Here is a 14,378-nt window from a genome sequence, read left to right as displayed (position 1 = left end):
TGTCTATTTGATTGCGTTACTGCCTGTTTAACGCCATATAGTTTTGCGTGTGTTACTGCCAGTTTAACGCATATCGTTTTGCATGCGTTACCGCCAGTTTAACGCCATATAGTTTTGCGTGCGTTACTGCCATTGTATGCCATATAGTTTTGCGTGCGTTACTGCTAGTTTAACGCCATATAGTTTTGCGTGCGTTACTGCCAGTTTAACACAATATAGTTTTGTGTGCATTACTGCCAGTTTAAAGCTATATCGTTTTGTGTGCGTTACTGCCAGATTAACGCCATATTGTTTTGCGTGCGTTACTGCCAGTTTAATGCCATATAGTTTTGTGTGCATTAGTGCCAGTTTAACGCTATATCATTTTGCGTGTGTTACTGCCAGATTAACACCATATTGTTTTGCGTGCGTTACTGCCTGTTTAACACCATATAGTTTTTTGCGTGCGTTACTGCCATTTTAACACAATATAGTTTCGTGTGTGTTACTGCCATTTTAACGCCATATAGTTCTGTGCATCACTGTACGTTTGGCGCATTATATTGCAGTATATTATAGTGTATCCGTGGAGTGTGTCTGTGTAGTGTGAGTACTCAAATTAATGCACCAAACACCTCTTTACATTGATTAAAGTGCATCTACGTACAGATTTCAACTTCTTCTTTACATTTGCTTGTAAGCACCGCCCCCTTTCTCCCAATAATGTCTGGGAGGACAACAAGGAGAGGCAGATGTTCCCTTGGCACTCTAAGGGGGCCAGCAACAAATGTGTCCACAGGCAAAGGTGGACGTGGTGGTCGGTCCTGAGGCAAAGCATCATTTCCTCTGTTTAGTAAGTTTGCCCGTGCTAACCAGCATGCTTTCAGGAGGTTTCGTTACTGATCATAGAACGCGTCTGTCCACAGACTCCGTGTAGCGTTTGACTTTTATAAAAATGAATCAGTCCTGGATTACCAGCTATGAAGCCCCTGATGCCGATGTCACTGATTAAGTCTTTTTGGGATGTAGAATCTCTGCAGGACTTCGAGGATGCCTAGCTTTAAAGGCGTTCAATCATTTCATCTGGAAGAATGTTTTTGGTATAGGTTTCATGGGCACAACACCCAAAGACCATTTTTTCTGCACCTCTCTGACAGGTGCATATCATAGCAATTTTTTACAGCAAGTCAAATTCTTGCTTTCATCAAGATTATCTCTATAGGGTTACGATGGGAAGACGCCACCGACACCCAAAGACCAATTTTAACGCACCCATTACTTCTGTCCAAAGTCAAAGTGACACCAGAATGTATCCAAAAAATCTCTAATCTTGTTCCTACATTGTGGCCTCATCATACACACTGGCTTCCCAGTGTTGCTGAGTAAAATAAAGGCAGCTTGCCGGAAAAATTTCTTTTTTTTTGGCTTTATAAATTTATAAATTAAATTATTGCTGCATCAGATTCTAGGCATGGTACAGATCTGCCACTTTACAGTTAGACTAAGGGGACCCCCTGGCACTATATTGGAAGGAATTTTTCATTTTTAGGCTTTCACTTTAAAAATAAAAAAAAATCACTGCTCACTTAAAAATGAAGTTTTTCACAAAACTTTTTTTTTTATAGATCCATGTCTCCCAGGGCAGGACCCAGACCCCTATAACCATTGTATGCCCAATTACTTGCAATGAAGCCTTCAAAATGGGCACTTTTGATATTTGATGTTTGGGTCCCATTGACTTTAATGGGGTTCGGTGTTCGGCTCCAAACGTTCGCGGTGTTCGGAAGTTCTGGACTGAACCGAACAGGGGTCCGTTTGGCCCATCCCTAGAGATCATCTAAAAACATTCATTGTGCCTAAGATGTACCCTAAAAATTTAACTTTTGACATAAATATTTCCTGAAAATGCAGTGTACTTCCTGTACATTTACATTTCTATTTTCTATACTCATATAACTACTGTACGGTGTGATAATTGAAGACACTGTGCCTCTAACTCTTTATCAAAAATTTGTGTTTAATTTGGTGATATCACTACTGTGCTGCTCACTGTTCTACGAGCTGGAGGGAAAGCTGTTCCTGGGAACCTGCAGTACAAAGATCCCCTTGTTTATGCTTCATTTATCTGTGCTTTCTAAACCTCTCCAGCTACTTCTTTTTTTTTTTTATCTCAAGAAAGACTTTATTGAACAGAAATAAAATAAGCATTACAAATTCCAGAGCAAGACAAGTTTAGAAAGGTTTCGGAGAACAATATCTTCAACTTTGATTAGACGGACACCAGTTCGAAACATAATCTCAGTCATTGAATATGGAAGTAAGGACAACAATACATCTATACAAATACAAAACCATACTCTCCCCTACGGATCCTCATTATAATAGACATGATAGCCTTTCAGCTTTTACAGGATACGGTCCAGAACAAGATCCATCAAAAAACCTAACTTGTTGAATTTCCCCATTACAACCTCTGCTGGTACTCTAGCTACTTCTTAAAACATAGCAACACAAGTTATCAACTAATTAGTCACCAGCAGGGCAGCTTCAATGTGAGGAAGCAAAGCCCTGTCTCTACCAAGATGGTCACCTCCACACAGACACAGAGACACAGTGCTGTGATAAGTCAGAAATAGGGAAAGATCAGCTGCAAGGAGAGCACTTTTTTTTTTTTTTGTTTTTTTTTTAAGGTAAAACTTCCACAGTTTGGTTCTTTTTTTAAAAACCCACCTTTGCTGGAATATCCCACTGTAATCTGTACGGTGGAGGTAATGAGAGTCCAGGATCTCCATTGCAATTCCCATCCTCTGTGTAACCCAGTTCAAAGCAATCAGTGGCCAGCATAAACTATGACAGGAACAGACACAACATAAAATGTATGACACGCATGTTGACATTGATTATAGAATATTATAAGTTATGAAATTAGGCAATATAAAACAGATCTGAAGGACGGGTAAAAAGAAGAGGTGAGAAGGATAACAAAAACAAATAGTATTACGAAACTTGACAAACACTGAACGCAATCTACAGTCACGTTAATGTAACACAAACCTGTATGTCTACGAAAGATATAAAGGTTTAAAGTAGATCCAAAGTCAGAGCTTTTTTGTTTTATATGTATTGAAGTGTAAGAACCCTTGTCAGGTCTTTATTATTATTATTATATTTGACACTGCAGGGGAGATCAAACCTCTCCCACAATGACAGAAAATATCGGGGAGTCCAAAATGTTACATTTGTAACTGACACAGGAACACAGAGAAATCTTCCAATGGTCACACTTGTTTTGATAATAGCGGTCTAAGTGGGGCTTCCTTCTTACTTTGGAGTGATTACACTTCTCTTCCTGTTGTGTTGTAGGGACAAGGAGTGAAAATAAATTTCCCTAATAGGAAAAACTGACAGGGTATTAACAGCCCCTTCTACATTTAAAGTTGTTGTAAATCACAAGGTTTTTTTTTACCTTCATGCTTTGTATGCATGGAGGTAAAAGCCTTCTGTGTGCAGTAGCCTTCCCCCTAATACTTACCTGAGTCCCCTCTTGATCCAGCAATGTCCACGAGAGCCTTGCCTCTCCAGGTACTTGTACTCCTGATTGGCTTTTGGCAGCAGCAGGAGGCATTGGCTTCCGCTTCTGTCAATTACAGCCAGTGAGCCAATCAGGAGTTGGTGGGGCCGAGATGCAACTCCATGTGTGAATGGACACACAGAGGTGCGGATCAGAAGCGTGCCTGCTTGGTGCCTCGACAGCAAGATACTTGCTATCGGGGCATCCAGCAGGAGCCAGGAGAAGAGGGGGGGGGGGGAATCTGGGATGCTCTGCGCAAAATTACTGCATAGAGCAGGTAAGTATAACTTGTTTAAAAAAAACAAAAACAAAAAAACAATGCAGTCCTTTGGTATATGATTTTCAGCCAGGACCGGGACAATTGGTGGGCAGAAGGGGCAGCCGCCCTGGGAACTGGGATATCATGGGAGGTGGGAAAGAACACTAACAAGGTGATTTGGGGGATTAATGTTGGAAGTGGGGGACTTGTTTAGGGGCTGCAGGGAGTAAGTATTGTTCACAGAGAGGAAATTTGGGGGAGGGGGTGCTGATTTATGGGGATTTGTGTTGGGAGGGGGAAAGAAGATTTGTGCTGGGTGGGGGGTTTGGGGGGAATATGTGCTAGAAGGCAGGGATTTAAAGTGATGGAAGGGAGGGTGAGAAGATGTGTACTAGTAGGGGAAGGGGTAGAGGATTTGTGCTAGGAGGGGTGAATTTTTTTTTGGGGGGGGCATTTGAGCTGGGGGAAATAAGGGGTGGGGGGGCAAAGATTTGTTTTGTGAGGTGGGATTTCAGCAGGGGGGTGGATTTGTACTGGATGGAGGGGAAATTATGCTAAAGGAGTAGGCATGCAGATTAGAGCTCAGTGTTTTTGTGGGGAGATTTTTGCTGACACAAAATGCTCATACAACTTGGGGGCTCATTTTGGCATGTTCACCTCAGGCTCTAGATCGTCTTGTCCCGGCCCTGTGTGAGGCCCTCAGACTTCAGCAGTCTGTTGTGGGAACATTGATTAGGGTAAAAGGCATTGGTTTCTACCAGCCTCATGTAACATATTCCCAGTTTTGTATTCTGTAGCCAATCCTTAGCCGAAAATTTTGCATGTCCACACTCTCTGAACCTCATTTCCTCTATTTGGGTTGCAGTTCCCGACAGTCCCCCCAAGCATTACATATGAATGTTATGTGCAACCCTTTGGTGATGTCAGGGGTTGCATTTGAGGCCCCCTTTAGCTCATAAGTTGATGACCACTGGTGTACATCTTAAAAAGCACAGATAACAGTGAGAAGTATACATGGCCAGTTCAGATATAATATCATTTTGCTAATATAGACCTGAGTATATCACATCAATTAGTCTGTCAGTACCTCCCACAGATGTCCAACGATCGGAGCATCAGCCCAGGAATGCTCAGCGTTGAGACCCAGTCTCCCGTTACTGAACACAACCAGACTAAAGGATTTATCAAACCACCTGCAATGAAGTAGAGGGGAAAGTAAGTGAGCAGTTGAAGAAGTCAGCATCAAGCACACAAATTTAATTTACAATCAGTGTCTTGTCTCATAGTCATTTGCATGTTCACTCACCGGCCACTTTATTCAATTGCTTGGTAACACAAATTGCTAATCAGCCAATCACATGGCAGCAACTCAATGCATTTAGGCATCTAGATGTGGTGAAGAAGACTTGCTGAAGTTCAAACCAAGCATCAGAATGGGGAACAAAGTGGATTTAAATTACTTTGAACGTGGCATGGTTGTTGGTGTCAGACGGGCTGGTCTGAGAAATTCAAAAACTGCGGATATACAAGGATTTTCATGCACAACCATCTCTAGGGTTTACATCTCTTGGGTTTCCAGAGAATGGTTCCAAAAAGAGAAAATATCCAGTGAGGGGCAGTTGTGTAGACGACAATGCCTGGTTGATGTCAGAGATCAGAGGAGAATGGGCAGACTGGTTTGAGTTGATAGAAAGGCAACAGTAACTCAAATAACCACTCATTACAACCAAGGTATACAGAATACCATCTCTGAATTCCCAACACATCAAACCTTGAAGCAGCAGAAGACCACACAGAGTGCCACTCCTGTCAGCCAAGAACAGGAAACTGAGGCTAAAATTCGCACATGCTAACCAAAATTGGACAATAGAAGATTGGAAAAATGTTGCCTGGTCTGATAAGTCTGGTCTGATAAGTCTCGATTTCAGTTGCAACATTCAGAATTCAGGGTCAGAATTTGGTTTAAACAACATGAAAGCATGAATCCATCCCGCCTTGTATCAATGGTTCAGGCTGATGGTTTAATGGTGTGGGGGATATTTTTTGGCAGGCTTTGGGCCCCTCAGTACCAATTGAGCATCATTTTGCTGACCATGTCCAATCCTTTGATGACTACAGTGTACCCATCTACTGATGGCTACTTCCAGCAGGATAATGCACCATGTCACAAAGCTCCAATCATCTCACCACTGGTTTCTTGAACATGATAATGAGGTCACTGTACTCCAATGGCCTCCATGGTCACCAGATTTCAATCCAATAGAGCACCTTTGGGATGTGTTGGATTTGCATCATGGATGTGTGTGATGCTATCATGTCAATATGGACCAAAATCTCTGAGGAATGTTTCCAACACCTTATTGAATCTATGCCATGAAGAATTACAGCAGTTCTGAAGGCAAAAGGGGGTCCAACCCTGTACTAGCAAGGTGTACCTAATAAAGTGTCTGGTAAGTGTATATGCACATAGGCATATCATATTCAGCAAAACACACACACTTACAACTTTCATGTATAATATCCAGTTGTTAGAATGCATCCTCAGTTAACAATAAAAAGGAAATGGTTAACGTCATTAAAAAAAAATTAAACAATAAAGTCGTTTTCTCCAATTTTCTCCACTTGAGATAATGGCTTATATATTTAAATTGATAAGTACATTTTTTAACGATGTATTAACTACAACAAAAGTTATACAGCTGATGATTGTTCTATAGCATCAGACTGAAATTCAAATACTAACCAAGAAATAGCGTACAAATAGGCCAGAAATGACATGCCATATATATGTTATTCTGTCTTTTCTTACCTGTTGTAGCAATTTCCATGAAGTAAAGATTTAGCATATACACTGAGAGAGTTCTTATCCTCCTCTTGATATCCTAAGGCATCAGGGTCCAGGCAAACAAAGAAGACACCCTTTTCAATGCAGCTCAGTGATACCCGATTCGCACCGTGACTGAAGAACTCGGAGCGAGCCTTTGCCCAAGAGACCCTGTTACATCATTTGAAAGCAAAAAGGGAAAAGTTTCAACAAGTGGTAAGTGTATAAAGAAAGGAAAGAAAGAGGGAGACAAGCAGAAAGGGAAATGTTATATTTATAATATATATCCATATTCTGCCCATGCCTATGAGTCTTCCTAGTCTTTTCCCCTTTTCCCTGATCTCACCGGTCCCCAGCTGTGAGTGCTGCCAGTTTATCTTCGCCTGGTTGTGGTGGGCTTGGATCATCAAGAATGCGTTGAATCTGTGTTTGCAACTGGCGTGGGCTAAGCAGGGTTCTGTCATCATATAGGCATAGCCTGTAGAAGCGGCCCTTGTGGTACACACATATATGTCGACTTTCTACCAGATGCTGAAGGAAGTCTGCAGAAAAAAATATATATAAATTGGATTGTGTGTATGCTTGTTCATATGACTAAATGATGATTATAATAGAAATAGCTGCTGTGTAATGCTTAATGTACAGAGAACGCAAGTACTGGGGTTGATTTACTAAAACTGGAGAGTGCAAAATCGGGTGCAGCTCTGCATAGAAACCAATCAGCTTCCATGTTTTATTGTTTTTTATTGTTTTAATTGTTAAAGCCTAATTGAACAAGCTGGAGTTAGAATCTGATTGGCTACCATGCACAGCTGCACCAGATTATGAGTGAGCTTCAGTTTTAGTAAATTTTGAATACTGTGTATTCACATATTATTGTCTGAGGTTTATTGATTCTTATGTTGCTTTTCAGTGAGAATAATTATCCACTGTTCACAAATTTGGATTTTAAGGTAGATATAGTATTGTGCTCTTGTAGACATAATGAAGTACACTATTGCACACTGTGAGAAAATGATCAAACATCTAATTGCTGACATATGAAATGTTTTTTTTTCCAATTATGTATAGAAGCAGAACCTTCCTGTATCTAACTAATCATGGAGGCAAAAAACAATATATAAAAAAAACTGATCTTGCTTAACCACTGCAATGCTGAGCACTTTCACCCCCTTCCTGTCCAGTCCAATTTCCAGATTTCAGCACTGTCTCATTTTGAATGACAATTGCCCGGTAATGCAACACTATCCAAACAAAAATTTGTATTAGTTTTTTTTCTTCACACAAATAGAGCTTTCTTTTGGTGGTATTTGATCACCACTGGGGTTTTTATTTTTTGCGTTCCATATAAAATTCGGGTTATTCGGGTTAGGGCCACTTTTGCCTTCAGAACTGCCCTAATTCTTCGTGGCATAGATTCCACAAGGTGTTGTAAACATTCCTCAGAGATTTTGGTCCATATTGACATGATAGCATCAAGCAGTTGCACATCCATGATGCAAATTTTCCATTCCACCACATCCCAAAAGGTGCTCTACTGGATTGAGATCTGGTGACTGTGGAGGCCATTGGAGTACAATGACCTCACTGTCATGTTCAAGAAACCAGTTTGAGATGATTTGAGATTTGTGGCATGGTGCATTATTCTGCTGGATGTAGCCATCAGTAGATGAGTACACTGTAATCATTAGGGGATGGACATGGTTAGCAACAATACTCGGGTAAGCTGTGGCATTTAAATGATGCTCCATTGGTACTAAGGGGCCCAAAATGTGCCAAGAAAATATCACTCACACTATACCATCACCAGCCTGAATCCTTGATACAAGGCAGGATAGATACATGCTTTCATGTTGTTTAGGCCAAGTTCTGACCTTCATATCTGAATACCGCAGCTGAAGTCAATACTCATCAGACCAGGCAACGTTCAACGTTGTCCAATTTTGTAGCCACAGTTTTCTCTTCTTAGCTAACAGAAGTGGCACCCGGTGTGGTCTTCTGCTGCTGGAGCCCATCTGCTTCAAGGTTCGATGTGTTGTGCGTTTAGAGATGGTATTATGCATACCTTGGTTGCAACAAATGGCTCTTTGAGTTACTGCTGCCTTTCTATTATCTTGAACCAGTCTGCCCATTCTCCTCTGACACCAACAAGGCATTTTCGTTCACACAACTGCCGGAAATTCCAAAGCACAAAGTTAGCACAATTCCGAAGCACAAAGTTCTACGCATGCTCGGAATCAAGCAGAAGAGTCACACTGGCTATTGAACTTCAATTTTCTTAGCTTGTCGTACGTCACTGGGTTCCTGACGTTCGTAATTTACGACAACATTGTGTGACCGTGTGTATACAAGACAAGTTTGAGCCAACATCCGTCAGAAAAAATCCCATGGATTTTGTTGTCGGAGTGTCCAATCGTGTGTATGCGCCAATGGACTCACACATATATAGGTCCCTTCCTGAAATTTGGGAAATCTTACACACTGAAATTACCTTCTTTTTGTGCTATCAGATATTTTGTCTCCTTACATGTATTGTTTCTGCTTTGTCATAGGTTTTGTTGCCTATTATTTTTTTCTCTTGCTGTTCAATCACACCCTAGGATAGGGAACCACCAAATGTATTTGTTATTCTGTTTGTAATGTTTTCCATCTTCGATAAAATTTATTATGGAGAAAAAAAAGAATGTGTATGGGAGGTGTGTCAGCAAGATATGGATGACAACACCTTTTAAACAATTTAGCAATAGCAACTCCCATAGTTCCCTTTAAAAGAGCTTCCCTTCCCCTGGATTGCAGGATGCTGGGGCAATCACACTGGATTTGTCAACTGAAAACTAATGATGGAATGAATTGAAATGTATCCTGTATGCAATGTTATGTCCTGGATTTGCAGTTTTTCAGTTGTGTGCAATGTGATCTTCGGCTATATTTAATTTGTACTGTTCTATAACACACTCACCAGTCTCCACTCCTGGAATCCGTGAAGTGTTAAACATCCTCTCCATCTGATAGGAGCACATGGGGACAATGCCAAGAGCCATGACCTGGTCACAAAGGAATCAACATTAGCAGAATAAATAATACCCGTCTCTGCGCAATGGACTCTAGAAGAATATGGGAGAGTGTGATTCGTGGGCAGCTGCTGTCACCAAGTAATATACCCTTCAAGATATATATATATATATATATATATATATATATAAAAGAAATTACATTAGATTAATTATGATGTAGTTTTATCTAACTTCTCCTTTCTATTCTGTTTCCAATACTGTGGATCTAAAAAAATAACAATAAAATTATGCCTAAAACATGCCAGTACTATAATGCACCTCCCCCTCTTTTCATTAGAATTCAAATACCATATGTACTTCAAATGTGTCACCATATGTACCAATGACTGTTGAGAAGCAACCTACATCAGCACTCAAAAAATCCTTTAAATGGCACCATACTACAAAACATATCCATTAAAATTCTAAAATATAAATCAAAGAAAAAAACAAAAGGCAAAAAACATAACCAGCATCAAAATGTGCTCTGTCCCTATCTATTCTTTCTCCTACCTAAAGCCCCGTACACACGAGAGGACTTATGTCCGACAGACTTCCGAAGGAGTTCCGTCTGAGTTCTGCCGGAATTCCGACGGAGTTCTGACGGACTTTTCGGTGGAGCGGACTTGGCCACACACAATCACACTAAACTCCGACGGATTCGAACGTGATGACGTACGACTGGATTCGAATACGGAAGTTCATAGCCAGTAGCCAATAGCTGCCCTAGCGTCGGTTTTAGTCCGTCGGAATAGCATACACACGAGCGGAGTTTTCGAAGGGACCGGGTCCGGCGGAGTTCCGTCGGGAAAATTTGAAGCATGTTCCATATTCTAAAGTCCTTCGGACTTTGGCGAGTCAAAAGTCCGTTGCAGCCCACACACGATCGAATAGTCTGACGGACTCAGTCCGTCGGACTTTGGATGTTGAAAAGTCCGCTCGTGTGTACGCGGCATAAGATTACTTTTTCTTTTATCTTCTTTCTCTCTTCTACTTTTTTCCCCTATTCTCTCTCTCCTCTTTCCATTTACTCATTATATAGTTCTGGTAGCAGAATTTCTATTTCCTTGGTTATCATTATACCAATGGTACATACAGTGGTGTGAAAAAGTGTTTGCCCCCTTCCTCATTTCCTGTTCCTTTGCATGTTTGTCACACTTAAGTGTTTCGGAACATCAAACCAATTTAAACAATAGTCAAGGACAACACAAGTAAACACAAAATGCAATTTGTAAATGAAGGTGTTTATTATTAAAGGTGAAAAAAAATCCAAACCATCATGGCCCTGTGTGAAAAAGTGATTGCCCCCCTTGTTAAAACATACTATAACTGTGGTTGTCCACACCTGAGTTCAATTTCTCTAGCCACACCCATACCTGATTATTGCCACACCTGTTCACAATCAAGGCATCACTTAAATAGGAGCTGCTTGACACAGTAAGGTCCACCAGAAGATCCTTAAAAGCTACACATCATGCCGAGACCCAAAGAAATTCAGGAACAATTGAGAAAGAAAGTAATTGAGATCTATCAGTCTGGAAAGGGTTATAAAGCCATTTCCAAAGCTTTGGGAATCCAGCGAACCACAGTGAGAGCCATTATCCACAAATGGCGAAGACATGGAACAGTGGTGAACCTTCCCAGGAGTGGCCGGCCGCCCAAAATTACCCCAAGAGCGCAGCGACGACTCATCCAAGAGGTCACAAAAGACCCCACAACAACGTCCAAGGAACTGCAGGCCTCCCTTGCCTCAGTTAAGGTCAGCGTTCATGCCTCCACCATCAGGAAAAGACTGAGCAAAAATGGCCTGCATGGCAGAGTTCCAAGGAGAAAACCACTGCTGAGCAAAAAGAACATCAAAGCTCGTCTCAATTTCTCCACAACACATCTTGATGATCCCCAAGACTTTTGGGACAACATTCTGTGGACCGATGAGACAAAAGTGGAACTCTTTGGAAGGTGTGTGTCCAAGTATATCTGGCGTAGAAGGAACACTGCATTTCATAAAAAGAACATTATACCAACAGTAAAATATGGTGGTGGTAGTGTGATGGTCTGGGGCTGTTTTGCTGCTTCAGGACCTGGAAGACTTGCCGTGATAAAAGGAACTATGAATTCTGCTGTCTACCAAGAGATCCTGAAGGAGAATGTCCGACCATCTGTTCGTGTACTCAAGCTGAAACGAACTTTGGTTCTGCAGCAGGACAATGATCCTAAACACACCAGCAAGTCCACCACCGAATGGCTGAAGAAAAACAAAATGAAGACTTTGGAGTGGCCTAGCCAAAGTCCTGACCTGAATCCTATTGAGATGTTGTGGTATGACCTTAAAGAGGCCGTTCATGCTCGAAAACCCTCTAATGTAACTGAATTAGGACAATTCTGGGAAGGTTCACCACTGTTCCATGTCTTCGCCATTTGTGGATAATGGCTCTCACTGTGGTTCGCTGGATTCCCAAAGCTTTGGAAATGGCTTTATAACCCTTTCCAGACTGATAGATCTCAATTACTTTCTTTCTCAAGTGTTCCTGAATTTCTTTGGGTCTCGGCATGATGTGTAGCTTTTAAGGATCTTCTGGTTTACCTTACTGTGTCAAGCAGCTCCTATTTAAGTGATGCCTTGATTGTGAACAGGTGTGGCAATAATCAGGCCTGGGTGTGGCTAGAGAAATTGAACTCAGGTGTGGACAACCACAGTTATAGTATGTTTTAACAAGGGGGGCAATCACTTTTTCACACAGGGCCATGATGGTTTGGATTTTTTTTCACCTTTAATAATAAACACCTTCATTTACAAATTGCATTTTGTGTTTACTTGTGTTGTCCTTGACTATTGTTTAAATTGGTTTGATGTTCTGAAACACTTAAGTGTGACAAACATGCAAAGGAACAGGAAATGAGGAAGGGGGCAAACACTTTTTTACACCACTGTAGTTCCAATATGTAGTAAAAGGTTTTTAAATTCTTTAATAAAAATTTTTTTTGTTTTTGTTTTTTTGTATTTAAAAACTATACTCTTGATAATAATAAAGACCTTTTTTTAAAATTTGGGGTTCATCTTATAGTAACCTGGTCTAAGTTGGTTTTATCCTCTCTTATACAATGTATGACGTAATCTTTTGATTTATGCTAAAATTATATTATTACCATATATGTGATCTTTTCTTTTGCTTCCACCATATGTACTTATGTATGCTAGTTCAAAAATTCAATAAACAAATTTGACAAGAAAAAAAAATGTGCTCTGTACATAAATATAAAGTGCATATTCAGGAACTACAAAACACCTTCCACATAAATAAATGAAAACAATATCAGTGAAGTCCTTATTAAGTGAAAAAAGAATATTCCATCAGTCTTTTAATAAAAAAAAGTCCTGGATTAAGTGCAAAGTAAACTGTGCTCTTGTAGCAAAGTAATAATAGTGACACTCCAAAACTTCACTCACTGCAATTCCTTAACCCCTTGTAACTAAGTGGGTCAAAATGAGATTGTAAATAAATTGTTCACCGCTTCCCAGCTGTCCCCACATCTAACACTATAGGAGATTCCCTCTTTTGATTTCAACTGCATGGTCCATTTTGCGGAGAGGAGGAATTATTGGAGTGATCAGTGAAGACGTGGAGACAGCCAGCATCATTTTTTAGTGCTGATGTAGGTTGCATCTCAACAGTCATTGGCACATTTGAAGTATATATGGTATTTGAATTCACATGAAAAGAGCGGGTGGTGAAGTGTAGTACCGCAGCACTTTATATGCACTTTTTATTTTTATTTTTATATACACAGTATTGGAAACAAAATAGAAAGGAGAGGTTAGGTAGCTCTCCAACATAGAATAATTATTTTAAATGCAAAATAATGGGGTTTTAAGGCAGGTCCGCTGACCTCCTGTACTGTACCTGGGCCCCATCAGTTCAAGAAAAGAGCCCAGGCACCCGCTGAGCAGGAGGGCTGGCTGTACTGTCTTATTGCAGAAACCAATCCTCTTCTGCCTCCCCCTGCAGTGCTGCCAGGTTCTTCACCTTGTTTCTCTTCCAGCTTCACTATAGGGGGATTGGTTTTAGCACATGCGCCCCTTCCATCTGCTGTCTGGGCCCCCCTGTGTGCAACTTTTCCCTGCAGCTCTCCCGGCTTCGCTCCTCTCCTCTCCTGCCGACAGCTGCTGCAGGCACACAGGTGTATGCTTCAGGATGGAAAGCTGGGGAAGGGGCTGGTAAATATATAGTTTATTGGCTCCTTCCTTTCCTGAATGAACAAATATTATCAATGAACTGTGTTTACTCTTTTCAAATTATAATGACAACAGAAACTAGCCAAATTACCTTGATCAAAAGTTTACGTATCCCAGTTCTTAATACCATGTATTGTCCCTTTTAACATTAACGACAGCTTGAAGTCTTTTGTGGTTTTTGTGGATGAGGCTCTTTATCTTCTCAGATGGTAAAGCTGCCCATTCCACTTGGTAAAAAGCCTCCAGTTCTTGTAAATTCTTGGGCTGTCTTGCATGAACTTGCATGAGATCTCCCCAGAGTGGCTCAATGATATTGAGGTCAGGAGACTGAGATAGCCAATCCAAAACCTTTTTATTCTGCTGTAGTCAATGACAGGTCAACTTGGCCTTGTGTTTTGGATCATTGTCATGTTGGAATGTCCAAGTACGTCCCATGCGCAGCTTCCTGGCTGATGAAT

General features: G+C 40.9%; 1 protein-coding gene across 2 annotated transcripts in view; it reads right to left on the bottom strand.

Annotated features, from left to right (window-relative positions):
- The window catches only part of CPT1B (carnitine palmitoyltransferase 1B), an 84,361-nt gene that overhangs the window by 27,654 nt on the left and 42,329 nt on the right, over positions 1 to 14,378 (bottom strand). For both annotated transcript variants that reach the window (XM_077473030.1, XM_077473031.1), the window contains exons 9-13: positions 9,593 to 9,677; positions 6,980 to 7,175; positions 6,619 to 6,804; positions 4,897 to 5,002; positions 2,710 to 2,826 (exon numbers count right to left, since the gene is read on the bottom strand). In XM_077473030.1, coding sequence (XP_077329156.1) covers positions 2,710 to 2,826; positions 4,897 to 5,002; positions 6,619 to 6,804; positions 6,980 to 7,175; positions 9,593 to 9,677 — 690 coding nt within the window. The remainder of the gene's footprint in view (positions 1 to 2,709; positions 2,827 to 4,896; positions 5,003 to 6,618; positions 6,805 to 6,979; positions 7,176 to 9,592; positions 9,678 to 14,378) is intronic.

The sequence above is a fragment of the Lithobates pipiens genome, unplaced genomic scaffold (assembly GCF_037356315.1).
Source record: "Lithobates pipiens isolate NorthernLeopardFrog02 unplaced genomic scaffold, aLitPip1_a1.2 Scaffold_8, whole genome shotgun sequence".
Lineage (NCBI taxonomy): Eukaryota > Metazoa > Chordata > Amphibia > Anura > Ranidae > Lithobates > Lithobates pipiens.
This window is presented reverse-complemented; position numbering and strand designations above follow the sequence as displayed.